This window comes from Lepisosteus platostomus, chromosome 8, assembly GCF_059453375.1.
Source record: "Lepisosteus platostomus isolate fLepPlt1 chromosome 8, fLepPlt1.hap1, whole genome shotgun sequence".
Classification (NCBI taxonomy): Eukaryota; Metazoa; Chordata; class Actinopteri; order Semionotiformes; family Lepisosteidae; genus Lepisosteus; species Lepisosteus platostomus.
The window spans coordinates 4865287-4880656 of NC_142618.1; the positions used below are offsets into that span (position 1 = coordinate 4865287).

General features: G+C 41.1%; 1 protein-coding gene across 26 annotated transcripts in view; it reads left to right on the forward strand.

Moving 5' to 3' along the window:
- Nucleotides 1-15370, forward strand: part of epb41l3a (erythrocyte membrane protein band 4.1-like 3a) — a 75085-nt gene that overhangs the window by 42059 nt on the left and 17656 nt on the right. For 8 of the 26 annotated variants that reach the window (XM_088642145.1, XM_088642121.1, XM_088642126.1 and 5 more), the window contains 7 exons: nt 1289-1441; nt 2757-2854; nt 4539-4714; nt 6107-6381; nt 8321-8887; nt 10835-10888; nt 15280-15315. In XM_088642145.1, coding sequence (XP_088498271.1) covers nt 1289-1441; nt 2757-2854; nt 4539-4714; nt 6107-6381; nt 8321-8887; nt 10835-10888; nt 15280-15315 — 1359 coding nt within the window. The remainder of the gene's footprint in view (nt 1-1288; nt 1442-2756; nt 2855-4538; nt 4715-6106; nt 6382-8320; nt 8888-10834; nt 10889-15279; nt 15316-15370) is intronic. The other 18 variants (XM_088642122.1, XM_088642125.1, XM_088642128.1 and 15 more) reach the window with 7 other exon arrangements.

Consider the following 15370-nt stretch of genomic DNA (forward strand, 5'->3'; position numbering starts at 1 on the left):
AAATGATCAGATTCTGATCAAAATGAGATGCAGCAAGGACTGTCAGCTTAACTGAGTTGTGTTCTGTTTGTCACATCCAGTGGCTGTCAGAAGTATTCACTCTCCCTGGACGTTTTCTCATGCGATTGTGTTACAGTATGGAATCATAATGTATCCAATTGGTATTTTTCTGCCATTGATCGATACAAACCACGCATGTCAAAGTGTCAAAGTGAAAACAAAATTCTGCAGACCATTCTAAATGAATTATAAATATTAAACAGAAAACGGATGATTCCATAAGTATTCACCCCCTTTGCTGTAACACATCTGACGCCGGGGTTACACCCCTACTCTTTTTGGGAAACACCCTGGGATTTTTAGTGACCACAGAGAGTCAGGACCTTGGTTTTTACGTCTCATCCAAAAGACAGCGCCTGTTTACAGTATAGTGTCCCCGTCACTATACTGGGGCAGTAGGACCCACACAGACTGCAGGGTGAGCGCCCCCTGCTGGCCTCACTAACACCTCTTCCAGCAGCAACCTTAGTTTTTCCCAGGAGGTCTCCCATCCAGGTACTGACCAGGCTCACACCTGCTGAGCTTCAGTGGGTTGCCAGTTGTGAGTTGCAGAGTGATGCGGCTGCTGGCCAGTTTATTTCTACAGCCTCCAGCAAAAACGACACTATGAAGGCAAAGGAACATTTCAACAAGAATGTTATCTTTTACAAAGTGAAACTGTGAGGTACCAAGGTGTCAGCGACAAGGTGTAGGCTGAAAACGTTGTCAAATTAAATTTAAGGTAGTAGCAGAGCATCCCTGAAGATTGCATAAGCTGCTAGAAATAATTTTCCACTGACATGCATTAGTTTCCTGCTCTGCACACGTTCTACATTCATCCTTGACAGAAGTTGCAATTTAAAATGAAGTGAAACAGCTGCAGAGAACCTGTGAATTAATTGCACAGTGAGAACTATTTGATCTTTTTTCATTCAGATGAGCTCAGTTTGTCCACGGTTTTATGTTTCTTTTCTGCTGTAAACCTTGATTTATACAATATTAAGAAAATATTACCTAAGCCTGATATTATTTACACCATATTAGAAAAATAAAGGCAGAAGACATTCCTGGTTTCTTGTTTTAATGTCTGCGTAGATAATTTGCTCTTTGATTATTGGGAACTTTATTGTTACCGTGCTCAAAAAGACACCTGGTGCCGAGCACTTGTTTTTTTTCCCCTTTCTGTGCCTTCGGTTGCCGATGAGAAATGAGTGCCACGCTCAGTGCTAACGGTACATTAATTGCGCAGGATTCTGAAGGAGTGGACATCATGCTTGGAGTTTGTGCCAGTGGTCTTCTGATCTACCGAGACAGGCTGAGAATAAATCGGTTCGCTTGGCCCAAGGTCCTCAAGATTTCTTACAAAAGAAACAACTTTTACATTAAAATCCGGCCTGGGGAGGTAAGGAATGGTGTTGGAATTTGGGGAGAAAATTAATCCTTGTGGGTTATCTGATGTGTTGCATTACTTTATAATGTGCTAAAGCACAAAATGGCTTCATAGTTCTATGCACGGACTTATTACTTCACCCTGTAGGAACCACCACCTTTAAGGAGGAGCACAAGGCAAAATTAAAGATGTATGCCATTAATTTTTTCATTAATTTGCTCTAGTTTTACAGATCACAAGACAAATATAAATTTATTGATAAAATATAAATTTTATCAACAGAGAAATGTGTCAATTTTTGCCTTGATGATGATAACAGATCAATGATTGTTATATGACAAGCATTAAGTTCTTAGTAAATTAAAATACCTGTCTTGAGTAAATATGAGTAATATTATTTTATATTATTAATCTAATAGTAATTTAAGCATCGTGGCGACTGTGATGTTGAGAATTGTTTTTGCTAATCTACGTGTTAAAACTAAGTACATAATTGTGAATAATCACTTTACACTGTTATGAAATCGCAGAAGGGGAAATGGGTTTAGAAATTGCTTCCTGGCACTATAATTATGCGACCTACATTAACTGGGATTACGCTAGGGATTCAAGAAAAACTTCTCTGAATTTTTTACTTCCGCATCACATAACAGAATATATTTATAATGCTATTAGTAGCCCTCCATTTTTCAGTCCATGATTCAGGTTAAAGCCTTGCCCTTTCACCAGTTTAAAGAAATGCAGTCAAAATAAATCTTGACTCTTGAGGCGGCACAGCCTTTGGTGTGTATGCCATCTTGCCTTCTCAAGCGTATTTGATCTCCCTGCACTCTACAAAACGGCTAGGAAGAGAATTGACTAGCTCTTTAGAGGTACCTGTGTGCTGTGGGATTATTGATGTTTCAGTACCTTTGTTTTCAATAATATCTTTAATTTTAAATATAAAATAAATGGGCCCCTTCTCCTTCATTTTGGGCGCTTACACTGGCCTGAAGCTAACGGGTTTCACCACTCTCTCCAGCAGTGAACCCTCCTCATTTTGTCATGCTCCTACAGCCAGACTCTTCAAGGCCCTGTTAAAACACACTCCGTTATCATTCAAACATGGGGAGACTCATTTTGTTCCCTTTTGAGATCTGACAAGCAGGAAAGGTCAGCGGAAGTGAAAACTGGAAACTGGAAAACTGAGACATCCTGTATTTATAATTCAAAGCCGAAATTGGGACAATGGCTTAAAATTGAGAGTCCTCCTAACTTAGCATGTTTTGCAAATGAGAGCTGGACCTTTTTTTAATGAGGAAAAACCTTGTTCTTGCTTCTTCTCCAGTTTGAGCAATTTGAAAGCACTATTGGCTTTAAATTACCGAACCATCGGGCTGCTAAGAGGCTGTGGAAGGTGTGTGTGGAGCATCATACATTCTTCAGGTAGGGGCACATTGAGGTGCGCTGGTACACATAAAGACACAGAGTAGCTCTAATGGTTATGAGGCATTAAACTGTTAAAATGTGTACTAAAATTATCCATGTTTTACCTGTACTTAATACTATATTTTACTAATGCTTTCAGAAAGGTAAAATGTACAGTTCTCTGAATATACTGTACAACATTAAGGGACACTACCTACTGTTAGATCAGCCTGCTGTTCTATAATAGTTGCACTACAGTGATCAGAATTAATTAATAATCAGGCTTGTCCTCCAACAAGGCATCTTTTTTAAAATAACTAATTAGTAAGACAGCAGCCTAGATGCATAGCAACAGTTCCTAAAGGATTATGAAAAATATGCCTGACGTGATCACTGCTATCTTGGAATCAGATGGCGTTTTTTCTTAATATTGAGCAGACATCTGTTATCCTTGAGCATAAGGCAAATTAAGTATAAGAACACAAAGACAAACCATTATTTTTAATGTCTAGCCCAAGAATAAGCAGGGGTTGAAGTTATCCTTGATAGAGCACAACGCTACAGTGATAGCGTTATTGTAAACTGATTAGTCTTACATGAAAGATAAATCAATGAATGGATGTACATATGTCTGCGTGTGACAGCTGCTTTGAAAAGGGGATATCTGTGCAAAACAAAATGAAACATACTCTACCAAACTGCCTATCAGAACGTAACAGAGTATTGCATAATAACTGTGTGCTCCTCACCATTGTTGCAGTGCCTCAGTGCCAAAAATCAAGTCTTTGCTGTGTTGTCTCCTGGGCCAGATGAATATTTTTTGTGTGTAACAACCTGTTTTTTTAATTCATCCAACTTATTCTTCCACCCGTTTTCTAAGTGCTTCATCTAGTACAGGGTCACAGTGGAGCCAGAGCCTGTCCCTGCAAGCACGGGTGCAAGGCAGGGTACAGCCTGGACAGGACGCCAGTCCGTCACAGGGCACACACACACCCTGGACAGGACGCCAGTCCGTCACAGGGCACACACACACCCTGGACGGGACGCCGGTCCGTCACAGGGCACACACACACCCTGGACGGGACGCCGGTCCGTCACAGGGCACACACTGGCAATAAACAAAGGCATGCACACATGCACTCCAGGGCCAGAGTTCCCACAAACCAATTAACCTACTGTGGGAGGAAACCCATCCATCTAATTAACTCTGCAAATGCACAGTTCGATATACATACAGCCAAGTGCCGTAGTTCAAGGTAGCCGTACGGTATTTAGCAATCCAGGATAGAGAATCCAAGATTATTTCAGGATCAATTTAGATTGGCATTCGGAATGTGGACTAATGCCACCGCTGCTTTTCCATGTGCTGTGTGTGGCCCAGAGATGTTTCCCCAGGGACCTTCCAGCGTCTCTGAGAGCGTGGATGGGACAGGTTATGTCAGTGGTGTCGGTACACGCGATGGCACACTGGAAGGTGACTACTCAGCTGACTGCAGTGTGGCACTGCGAGGATGTTTCTGAGCACACGGTTCAGATGGGCCCGAGTGGCCCAATACCCTCACGAACTGCCGTGTGGTATAGTTTGCGTTTCATTTTTGTTTTTGTTTTTTTTTTGTTTATCGTTGCCACCCCGCCCCTCTGAGCGTTTTGAGCGGCTTTGCGTCGCCGGGGCTTTAAACCCGCCTCCGTCTCCCTCCCAAAGGCTGGTGTCTCCCGAGGCTCCGCCGAAGAAGTTCCTCACGCTGGGCTCCAAGTTCCGCTACAGCGGGCGGACGCAGGCCCAGACACGGAGAGCCAGCTCCCAGATCGTCCGGCCCGCTCCCTACTTCGAGCGCTCTTCCAGCAAGCGCTACACCATGTCGCGCAGCCTGGACGGGGGTAAGTGGGACTGACCTTAAACAGGAAAATAACGGCTTTAATCCCTGGCCGCTGCAGCTGCTGCCAGAGGACACTGCGCTCCTGGTGGACCTCTCTCTCGGCCGTTTAAGAAAGCTGTGGTTTTGTCATCCGTCTTTATTACCTTTTTCATCATGGGCAGGGCACACTTCCATTTAGAGCAGGACAAGCGTGTTTTATCAGCGCCTCCCAGACCCCTGTCTGTAACCAGGCTAGATTCTTCATGAAGAGCCACAGGTTTTCTGGAAGCTGTTTTATCTCACAACGTCTAGGGAAAGACGGGAAACATCCACTGGAAACATTTTCAGTTTTATTTATATGAAGCATCAGGGATTTTTTATTTATTTTTAGGTACTGTTTTTGCCCTCTGGATATTTCAGCATCTTAGTAAAGTCTCTCCCACATAGAATTGTTACTGTCAAAACACTGTTGTTCCAGGGTTCACTATAGTTTTCTTTGAATAAAACTGGCCATTTATATACCAATTAATGGGAATGCATTCTGTGCAATTGGCAGTTTTAATTGCTGTTATTGTGTGCAGCTTCCATAAACAGATGAAAAGGATGAAGCTGTTTTCTCGGAACGTAATCAAATTCCAGTGAGGATTCAATAACTTTATTCTGTCAGGAAAACAAATGAGAAACTTCTGTTAACCTGACGGTGTTTAACATATTAAAATGTTGGATCCTTCATGTAGTATTTAATTTCTGTTAATCTTCCTAGCTCAGTAGATTACAAAATGCAGTCTAGTGCCTGAATTTAAACAGGTAGCTACTGTATATTATGTGACTATTATAACATCCAGTTACTCTGACTACTTGTCCATTATTGCAAAATAATTGAGATCTTTTGAGTCCTATCAATGCAAGTGCACAGACAGCTTTCTTTCTGTAAATGTGCTTCAAATGTGTCTTTTTGGCATTGATTTTTGTGTTGTCTGTAGTATTCATCATGTTGCTAAATATCTTTATTTTATACTGAACATGGAGCCTTGCTTGACTTGGTTTTGCTCCTAAATAATGCAGGGATTGTGTCAATTTAGAATCTTTTAAAATCTGTAGTGAATATTTAAGAGTCTAATCAGGAAACCACGGACAATCAACCGAAAATAACATCCAGTTAGACCTTTGTTACAACAAGCACAGCAAATGGTATATTGTATGAATTCAGAATATAACTTTGATTTCATATTCAGGATTGAAAGGGTATAGTAAAAAAAACTTGAAGCCTTGACCTTTTTATTTGCATGATATGAATGCAACTTGATTTTTCTCTTCCTGTCTTTAATGCTTAATATTTACAATTTAATCTCAGGGGGGGGGGGGGGAATCCTCCTGATTAGTCTCAGTGTTTGAATATCTCCCTGCAATCTAGCCTCTGTGAGTGAAACCCACGAAATATTCATGAAGAATTCCATGTCCGCTTCAGAGGTGGGCACTGCCCAGTACGGGACGGCTAAGGGCATCGCCACTGGCGACCTCATCACCACCGTCACCCCCGAGAAGAAGGCGGAGGAGGAGAAGGCCGAGGAAGAGCAGGAGCAGCAGCAGCAGCAGCAGGAGGAGGAGGAGGAGGAGGAGGAGGAGCAGGAGGCCAAGGAGACGCCGGCAGAGCCCACTCCTGTCACTCCCATCAGACATGATGCGAAGGTACATTCTGAGAGACAGTCGAGCTGCTGAAGTCAGTCATGTCCAGCGGCTGGTTAAATAATACTGCGTGGACTTCCTGTTCCGGATGGGAACTCTGGGTCTGTGTTCCTTGTTGTGTGTTCTTGTGCAGGTTTGCCCGCTTAATCTCGGGAGCTGATCTAAGTCTCTGAAGGGTTGCATGCTAATTCTTTTCTCAGTACAACGTGGTATCAGGGCTTACATAGGGTTTATGTTCTTACAAGTTTTGGGCTTGTTTTGAACTCTCTATTCCTCTGTTTTTCATGGGTGTGGTTGCTGGGAATGTCTTTCGCTTGAGTGTGACATCGTTTTTGATTTTTAACAAGTTACACTTCTCTAGGAAGTGGCAGGCTTCTTAATTCTGCCCCGATAAAACCTTCTTAGCGGGTGGCAAGGACCCATGGAAAGCTGAGAGCTGTGAGAAGAGAAGTCTGCAGTGCTCTCACACCTCTGCCTGGACCAGTGAGTCTTACCCCTTACTGCAGCCTGGTCCCCTTCGCGTCTCGAAATAGGTCTTCGCACCCCTGATCAAAAACTGTTGAAGTAAATTGTTTTATTCTAGAGTGAACTGAAGGATATAAAAATAGTGACCTTCATCTCCGCCTGGCTGAGATGTAAACATTTTTTACATTTCCCATTTAATAGATGAGAGTGGTGATTAAATAGAGTTCAAACAGCATACTATCATTACCTAGTTTCTCCCTATGTTTTTACTGAAACCAGGGCACTTTTGAATTGGATTGTTAATTAAGGTTTAGAAACAATGAATTAGGTCTCTAAAGGGTATTTGAACCTTTTAAATGAACCCATAGTGTTCATCCAGGTCTTTTTGTCTGCAAAAACAAGGCAAATGCTAGACTGTTAAGGCAATATTTCTCTATTACAATGTGCGTAACTAACTTTACCTGATATACTTGTTGAGACAGCTGATATTTAGAAGTATTAAAGTGGCCATAAAGCAGGTGTACAAAACAAAACACTGATTGCTGACATTCTTTTAATGGCTGCATTTTTTATTACATTAGTGTGAATGATCCTTTGAAACCCAGAAGATAACATAATAAGCTTTGTTCAACCCAGTTAAACATTGGTGTTATACTTAATGTAACAGAAGGGCCTCTTCTGAACAACTTGCTGGTAGGAATAAGAATTTATTCAAATACAGCTGTCACACAATGGTTTACATAGGCTAATTTACATTCATGTGATCTGCACAGTGACGTACAGTAACTGATGTAGCTGAAGAATTAAAGTGCAGCGTACATCAAAAGCAATAGCATTTGAAAAGATGGAAAAACTAGTAATGATTATCATGTTTTGGTAAGGAAAAAATGTTATGTATTGTTAAGAAATGTGGACTTTATTGTTTTGGACTTTTGCTTTTTCTCTGATAATCTGATTTCAGGATTGATTTACAGCTATGCCTCCAGGAAAAAAAAGGTTTAAATTGGGAAAGTGTTTAAGTAATTAATAGGGCCTTAATGCTCTTACATTACCTCCAAAGATTAAACCCTTTGGCTGCTGTTGCTGACCTTAGTTACTAATCTGCTTCTACTTAACAGAACACATCTTACCTCAAGTTCGCACTTGATGCCTGTTGTAGTCTTGCAGTCAGAGCTTTGTCATATCAGAGGAATCGAACTGCTAAATTAAAAAAGAATGTCAGATCAAACACACATTTCAAAATTGCCACATTTAAAAAAATATATATAAACCAATGAGCTTCTTAAGTCTAAGAGCAAACAAGTGCATTGTGAAAAAACAACAACATCCTTTTGCTCTTCTACGACAGAAACATAAGGGGAAAATAGTGTAAATGGTAACTGAGATATCTGTCTTGTTTCCATTTAACTAATTAGTTTTTTCTTGTCCTTTCTTTGATCCTGTACTGTACTTGTATGTGCGTGCGCCCCCACCTCAGCTGTCGCCTTCATTCCACGCCCCCGACCCTTTCCGCATCCACTCCTCGCTCCCCGCCTCCCCTGTCCTGCCCGCAAAGCTCCGCCGGAGACGCAAGGAGCGCGCTCGCCCAAGAGCGGCGTCCGCCAGCCCCGCAAAAACGGGCGCCTGGAGCCCACCGGGGCCGCCGGAGCCCGAAAGGAAACCCGGCGTTTTGGAGGAGCCGGCCCTGGTGGTTTCGGGCTACACGCAGAAAAGGGCTGGCCAGGGGGGGACCCTGTTTTCATTCTCCTTGCATCTCCCTACTCTCCCCTCCTTCTTGGATGACGATGGCTACCTTTCCTTCCCCGACCTCTCAGAAATGAACTTCCTTCCTGAAAGCGTACAACACTTCCTGCCTATCCAGTCCCCCTCCCTCATCCCCTGCTTCTTGTTCATCTTTTTCTTCCTGCTGTCGGCCTCCTTCTCTGTTCCATACGCTCTCACCCTCTCCTTTCCTCTGGCTATGTGCCTCTGCTTCCTGGAGCCCAAGGCGGCCTCATTGAGTGCCTCACTTGACAATGACCTGAATGACAGTTCAGAGGAAGAGGTGTGTACCTCGGCCTAGAACACACTCCTTTTTCACGTGTTCAGTGCTTCAGTCCTAATCTGTGTTAGATTGCTGCCATAGTGGTCCTACTTTCAGAACCTCATTTCTGCCTATTGCTCATTAGAGGGATAGCTTAGAAGCAGCATTTAAGTTGCTCCATATGTGAATAACTAGCTCTCTTCATGTCAAGGGTTAGGCACGAAGATAAACAGAATTTTAAGGGCAGAAACATGAGAGTTTTGTATTTTGAGCAAAACCTGTATGTAAGGTTTTTTAGATTGCTCAGTGCTTCTTTTGACACATTGAACTCCTGAAATCCAAATTTTCCAAACTAAATAAGGTTTTGAAGGAAGATGGTAAAGCACACATTTGTTGTATAACTTTAGTCAGGATTGTGTGCTTTTAATGTGTAGCACGCATTCAGTCTTAACACTTGCACTTTACACTTGTAAAATATAACTTGCTTTCCATGAATTACATGCTTTTTAGCAGAGCACAAGGCTGCTTAGAAAAGTGACATATGGTTGTACATCATTTTTATAAACCATCTTTAGAGTGGAAGAATATATTCACATAATATTGGAGGTGTTACAAGACAAACCTAGATTGTGATTGTTTTATCTTGATTTTTGTAATGCACAGTAAAGAAATAAAATGCTCACAAATAACCCCATAATTGGTGTTATTTAATAATATTGTAGGTATTTAGCCTTTGGCAATGTACAGTAGGTATTAACCTCTGTATTTCAGTAGTATTCTACACTTTCATATTTTGAAAACATAATGAAAAGAGACATACTGTTTCAATTTAAGATTTATTTTGTGCCTAACCCATTTTAATTTAATATTAGAACTGTAAGGCTTAGTGGCATTGACTGTTTTAAAAAAACAGCATAAGTGCATGAAAAGGAATTCAGAGACCATTGTATAACTTATGTAGGAGTTTCTCTGCATTGAGTTTTGCCAGAAGCACTATAATACAAATAAACTAAGAATTATGTTTGGCTAGCTATCACATTGGCTGGTGATTCAAAAAGACAAAAAAGGCCAAGCACAAATCCCTTGCAACAACTTCTGCCAGAGCTCACCAAAGACACAGATGGTCCTTTCAATGAAATAGAAGAACTGTACAAATCCTCTTTCTGCAGATAAACTGTCCTCATTTCATACAGTGCATTATCAGCTGAATGGACTGAAAGATGCCTGTGATTTCTTTTATTTAAGCTTTCAATAGCAATCTTCCTTCCCAAGAACAAACTGAGATCAGTGTGCAATCTGCATGCACTTGCTTTTTAGAAAAGAGCAAAATGTAGAATCAGACATTCTAATGCAGAAAGACTGCTACACTTGTAGCTAATACCGTTTATGGGTGGGACAGAGGAGGACCTGAAAGTCAGGTGACTGTTATAGTAGCTTAAAGTTGTCAACTTCCATTAATTCTTAACAGTGGTTTAGCAGCAACTGTATTTTGTATAACTGAAGTAAGGTTAAAACTGGGGTTGGACCACTGTTTTCGGCTGCTTTTTAAGACACCAAATTTGTAATTGCTCAAGAATTGGACATGGGATTTAAAAAAAAAAAATTGACGTGGACACCTGGCTTTCCAAATTAAAGTCCAGAGAAGAAATTGTTTATGGTTTGGCTTTTAGATCGAATCTTTGAGATAAACGTGATTTGTGTGTGTTAATTAAAACAATGTGTGTTTGCCATGAGGTTTAAACTTCCTCTGAGTCTGTTCCAATGACAAAATCTAGCTTGCTTGTTTTTTTTTGTTACTGCTTAAAAGAGCACTTCTTGCTTAAACCAAATGCATAACCACAGTCCCATCTATGTACGTAAGTGCATATAATTGTACTCCATGGGGAAAAAAATATCGGAACCACTGATGAGATGGGTCTTTCTCTTCCTGCTTTCCGTTTGGACCCTGGATACGTGTGTAACAAATAGACCGACAGCGAGCAGACGGACACTGCTGCTGACGGGGAAACAACGGCCACAGAGGTTTGTACAGTCATCAGCTTGGGGCTGCCGTGAGACCTTTAGAGAAGTGAAGTTGATGTAGGAGACGAGACGTTGAGTGTAGAGAAGGGTTCAGATCTACTTTTTTTAAAATTGTAGTATGTCGCATAAATGGCTGTCTACAGACATCTTAAAGAAAAATACATTAACGTTAACTAAGAAAATAAGATCACTTTATTGGCCCTATACAATTGCTTGCATTAGGAATTTGTCTTTTCACATACCCCAGCCTGCTCTCCATGAGACACACAGACAGGGAGAGAAGCCTGGGGTCAGAGCACAGGGTCAGCTAATTATACGGCGCCCCTGGAGCAGCTGGGGTTAAGGGCCTTGCTCAGGGGCCCGACGGAGTAGGGTTATTCTGCCGGCCCCGGGATTTGAACCAGTAACCTTCCAGCCACAGACGCAGATCCTGAGTCACAGAGCCGCCGCACAACCCCAAATGCTTAAGATCAAATCGGGTGTGGCCTGAAAAGTGTGCGAGTCTTCAGTAGATGGAAAAATTATGTGCAGTACTTTCTGTAGCTGAGCTGTCTGCAGCTTACAAGATGCTTCTCCATTGAGCAGTCCTGTGTGGAGAACTTGTTTTTTTTAAATAAAAACAGCAAACGGTAGTTCAAATTGTGGTCATAAAGTCTTGAGAATTATGACATTTTTCAATATTAACAGATGAAAAAAAATACAAAAAATAACCTTCAGTTCCTTTTCCTCATTGCCTTCCCCATTTCTGTTTCTTTCAACAACACCTAGGTTTCCGTCTTGAGTGGGATCGCAAAATTAAAAACAGTCCTGAATGGTTATATCTTGTTAAATACATGAATCCATTCTAGATTGTTTTTCTTTTATCGTGAAACTTTACATTAGTGCAGTGCTTTGGTAAAAAAAAAAAACTACTTCCAAGAAGGATATGGTACTTTCTATGCTCATGCAAACATTGTTTTTTCTAATTATATAAATATATCAGTGCCCTCTCTCTCTGTATCCTAAAAGCATTCAATGGCTGGCTGTCTAACCAGTGTCCTACCTCTGAGTTCACAAAGACTGAATGTTGCGACATTAACGATGTGATATGTTTAGTGTTGTTAACATTGTTCTACAGTAATACATCTCTTTGCCTGTGCCTTGTGGCTGAGCATGATTGTCTTCTATGTACCCATAGGTGACTGATAAACCATGTGCGCATCACATACTGCTTTGGTAGGTTGAGCACATGTTGTTTCTGGAGATATTTGAGCATGTACAGGTCATTTTAGTCATGATGAGATCTCTTCAATGCTCTCACTTTGTCTCCTTAATCTCACACCTTTGGGTGTTAAAATGCTGGGTTCCTTCCTAGATATTCTTCTTCCATTTGGTTCGGTCAAATGCCAAAACCTGTAGAAGCTGATATCGATTTTCGCATTTCATCAAGCTTGCTTTTACCATCTTTGGTATGCTTCTTCTGTCCTTCTCTGGTGCGATTACCTGATCTGGGAGGCTGAAATCTTACATCTGTACAACATGACCAACCCGGAGGAGGTGGTGGTGGAGAATCACAACTTAAATGCTCATGGTACCAGGTTGGAAAACGACATCAGTGTTGATGCATCCGTTGTGCACTCCATACGTTAAATGGTCTGAAAACGGCACTGATGACATTTCTCCTGTTCTTTTAAATGTCTTCTGCTGGTGGTTCACGTCTCAGCCCTGTTACAGTAAGGTAGGAGTGATGACAGTACAGAAGACCCATTAGTTTGGGTTCGGTTCTAAATTTTGTGATCTTCAAACTCCTGCTTCCTGGTGTTGCTGGGGCTGGTGGTGATGAACGGGTGAAGCTTGAAGATTTGAAGACTTTGGTCTTCTGAATGTGAAGTGTAAGGCTCATCTTCTCCTTTGCCTCAGTAAATATATGAGCAATGACAGTCCTTTCTGGTCTTCAAAGGCATCTGTAATTCCTTAATGAGGATAATTACATGGTGTAACAAGCAGGTAAAGGATGCTAATGAATTTCGTAGGACACTCATACAGTACTTCAGGAGGATATTCCAGTATTCACATTACCAGAGACAAGGTTTCACAGTCGTAATTGAACACTAAGACAGTTCAGTCAGCCTAGCAGTTGTGCATTCCTGTCATTGCTCTGGTAATGAGGACATCTTTGGGATTCTGGTCATGGACAGTGATACTCTGTGAGTTGCCAGTGTTTGGACTATGGATATTTTGTGCCTGATTTTCTAGTCGTTGTAGTTGATATTTACAACTCCGTCCTTGCCAATGGTAAGGGCTACCATCTCTACTAACTCGGGCTCTAAAGTCTTCTGCTTCAAGAATTTGGTAAAGCAAAGCATAAGAAATCTTGTAGTTTTGTCATCTATTCTGGATTCTAGAAATCATCTTGGTGTTTTTGCTCCCTGCTGCTTTGAAACGGAGAGTCATGGAATGCTTTATTGATGCTTGCAAAGAATTGTTGATTTCATTCAAACTGGCAAATCCATCTCCATGAAGTTGAAGTTCTTCCTCTGATTTTTCCCTCCTGGAAGAAAGAATGGACAACTCAGTTTTTCGAGCTACTCTTCTCCAGCTCATCAGGTGTCACTCATTACAGTAATGTCACTGTCATGTCTCTGGAGTTCTCAGGTCACAAATGCAATGTTGCATTCTGACTGGTCATTGCTTGGACAGTATTAAGAAGTAGATCCTGAACTTCAATGCTCCTTTGTGATCTTCCTTCTGAATACAGATGCAGAGGCAGACTGCGTTGAGGTCACTTTTCCTAGCTTGGGGAAAAGTTGGTTAAGACACAGTTCGAATTTCTGAGAAGTACTTCTGCTTCAACTCTTAATTGAGGATGTCCTTGTAACAGCTGTGTCCATGTCAAATAGGAGCCTCACAACATGACTGTGCAACTCCTGTGAGCTGAAGAAGACAATAAAAACCATCGATAAAACCGTTGCACACAAGCTTCTAGATATCTTCACAAGAAATGTCTTTGAGCCGGTGGTACGTACATCGATAGAATAAGAGGTCATACTCTGGTATTTCCTTCATCTGCACGAATATCCATTGAGATATTCCAGGGGGATTCGTCTTCTTCTGCCTTTCCTGCTGTTGAGGATGTAAGAGAGAGAGAGAGAGAGATAAGATCACTTTATTAGCCACGTACAATTTCTTGCATTTGGAATTCGTCTTTTCGCATACCCCAGCTTGCTCTCCATGAGACACACAGGCACACAGACAGGGAGAGAAGCTTGCTGTGATCCCCATTTGTTGAGAATGGACGGTACAGGGATACTGGCAGGCATTCACAGTTACCAAAGTGGCTTCAGGATTCAGGAGTCCTCCTGAACTTCATGTCAGCAATGACCCTACATTATTCATTACCCAAGTTCCATAATGTGGAACACAATGTTGATTGAATATTTATCAGACCATGTATGATGTATAGGTCACGTCTAAATTAAGTTTAATATTAGGCTTACTACACACAAGTAACTTAAAAGGATAAATCAGGTGTCGGCCAGTGCAGCTTTATTAAATTCTATTAATTAAATACGAACGGTTGAGCTTCTCTGTAGGACTTAATAATATAATTTAACCACGAGTTACCCTTTAAGTAGCAAGAAATGTCTGATTGGAACAGTGCTTTTGTCCTTATTCACTATCCATGCATATTCAGTAGCATCTCTTGCTTTTCAGCACTGTGATAAATTGCCCGTTGACCAGTATTTTCAATACATATTTAAACTATGTAAAATATTTCACAATTTTATACAGTACAATATCAAAATTCAAGGTATTTTTTGTATATGAAGGTGTAATTGGAAACTGCATGCTGCAGTCTTAGAATCGAGGAACATTTTCTGTTGCGATCCTGTCATCTGTTTTTATAGATGCATGTTCAACGCAAAAGCCCTCCAATGACAGGATGTTAAAGTTGTCTTTGTTGGTATCATTAATGTTTATTTTTTACTTGAGTATCAATTTTTTTAACATCAGGATTGTTGCCTAGCAGAAAAATAATTAGGAAGAACCAAAATAAGTGTTCCTCTTGCTCATGACTGAGACAAGAGCCTGGCGTTTTTAAAATAGTCAGATTTCAGATACACCTACTGTATAACAGTGTCATTCAGTGTCATTAAATAGCTTGCTTTATTTCTAATATGATGTGATGGGCTGGAAAACAAATATGCTTTGGAGTTTTATGACTGACAAGTTGAGGATTAGTACTTGGGTGTTACCGTCCTGACATTTGCAGATGTGCTCATTTAACCCCACCTTCCAACAGGAATTCATATGTTTTTCTGCAGAGTCTTACATTTCTGCTAATGGCGCATTAACCTTGACTGTGATTTAATAAAGCTTTTTCCTTTTTCAATCCTCCTTATTGCTGCCAGTCGGACCAAGAGGAAGAATCTGAAATAAAGCCGCAGGTACCCAAGGTCAAATCTCACTTCGGCAGGGCTCTAAGCCGATTGTCAAAAACAC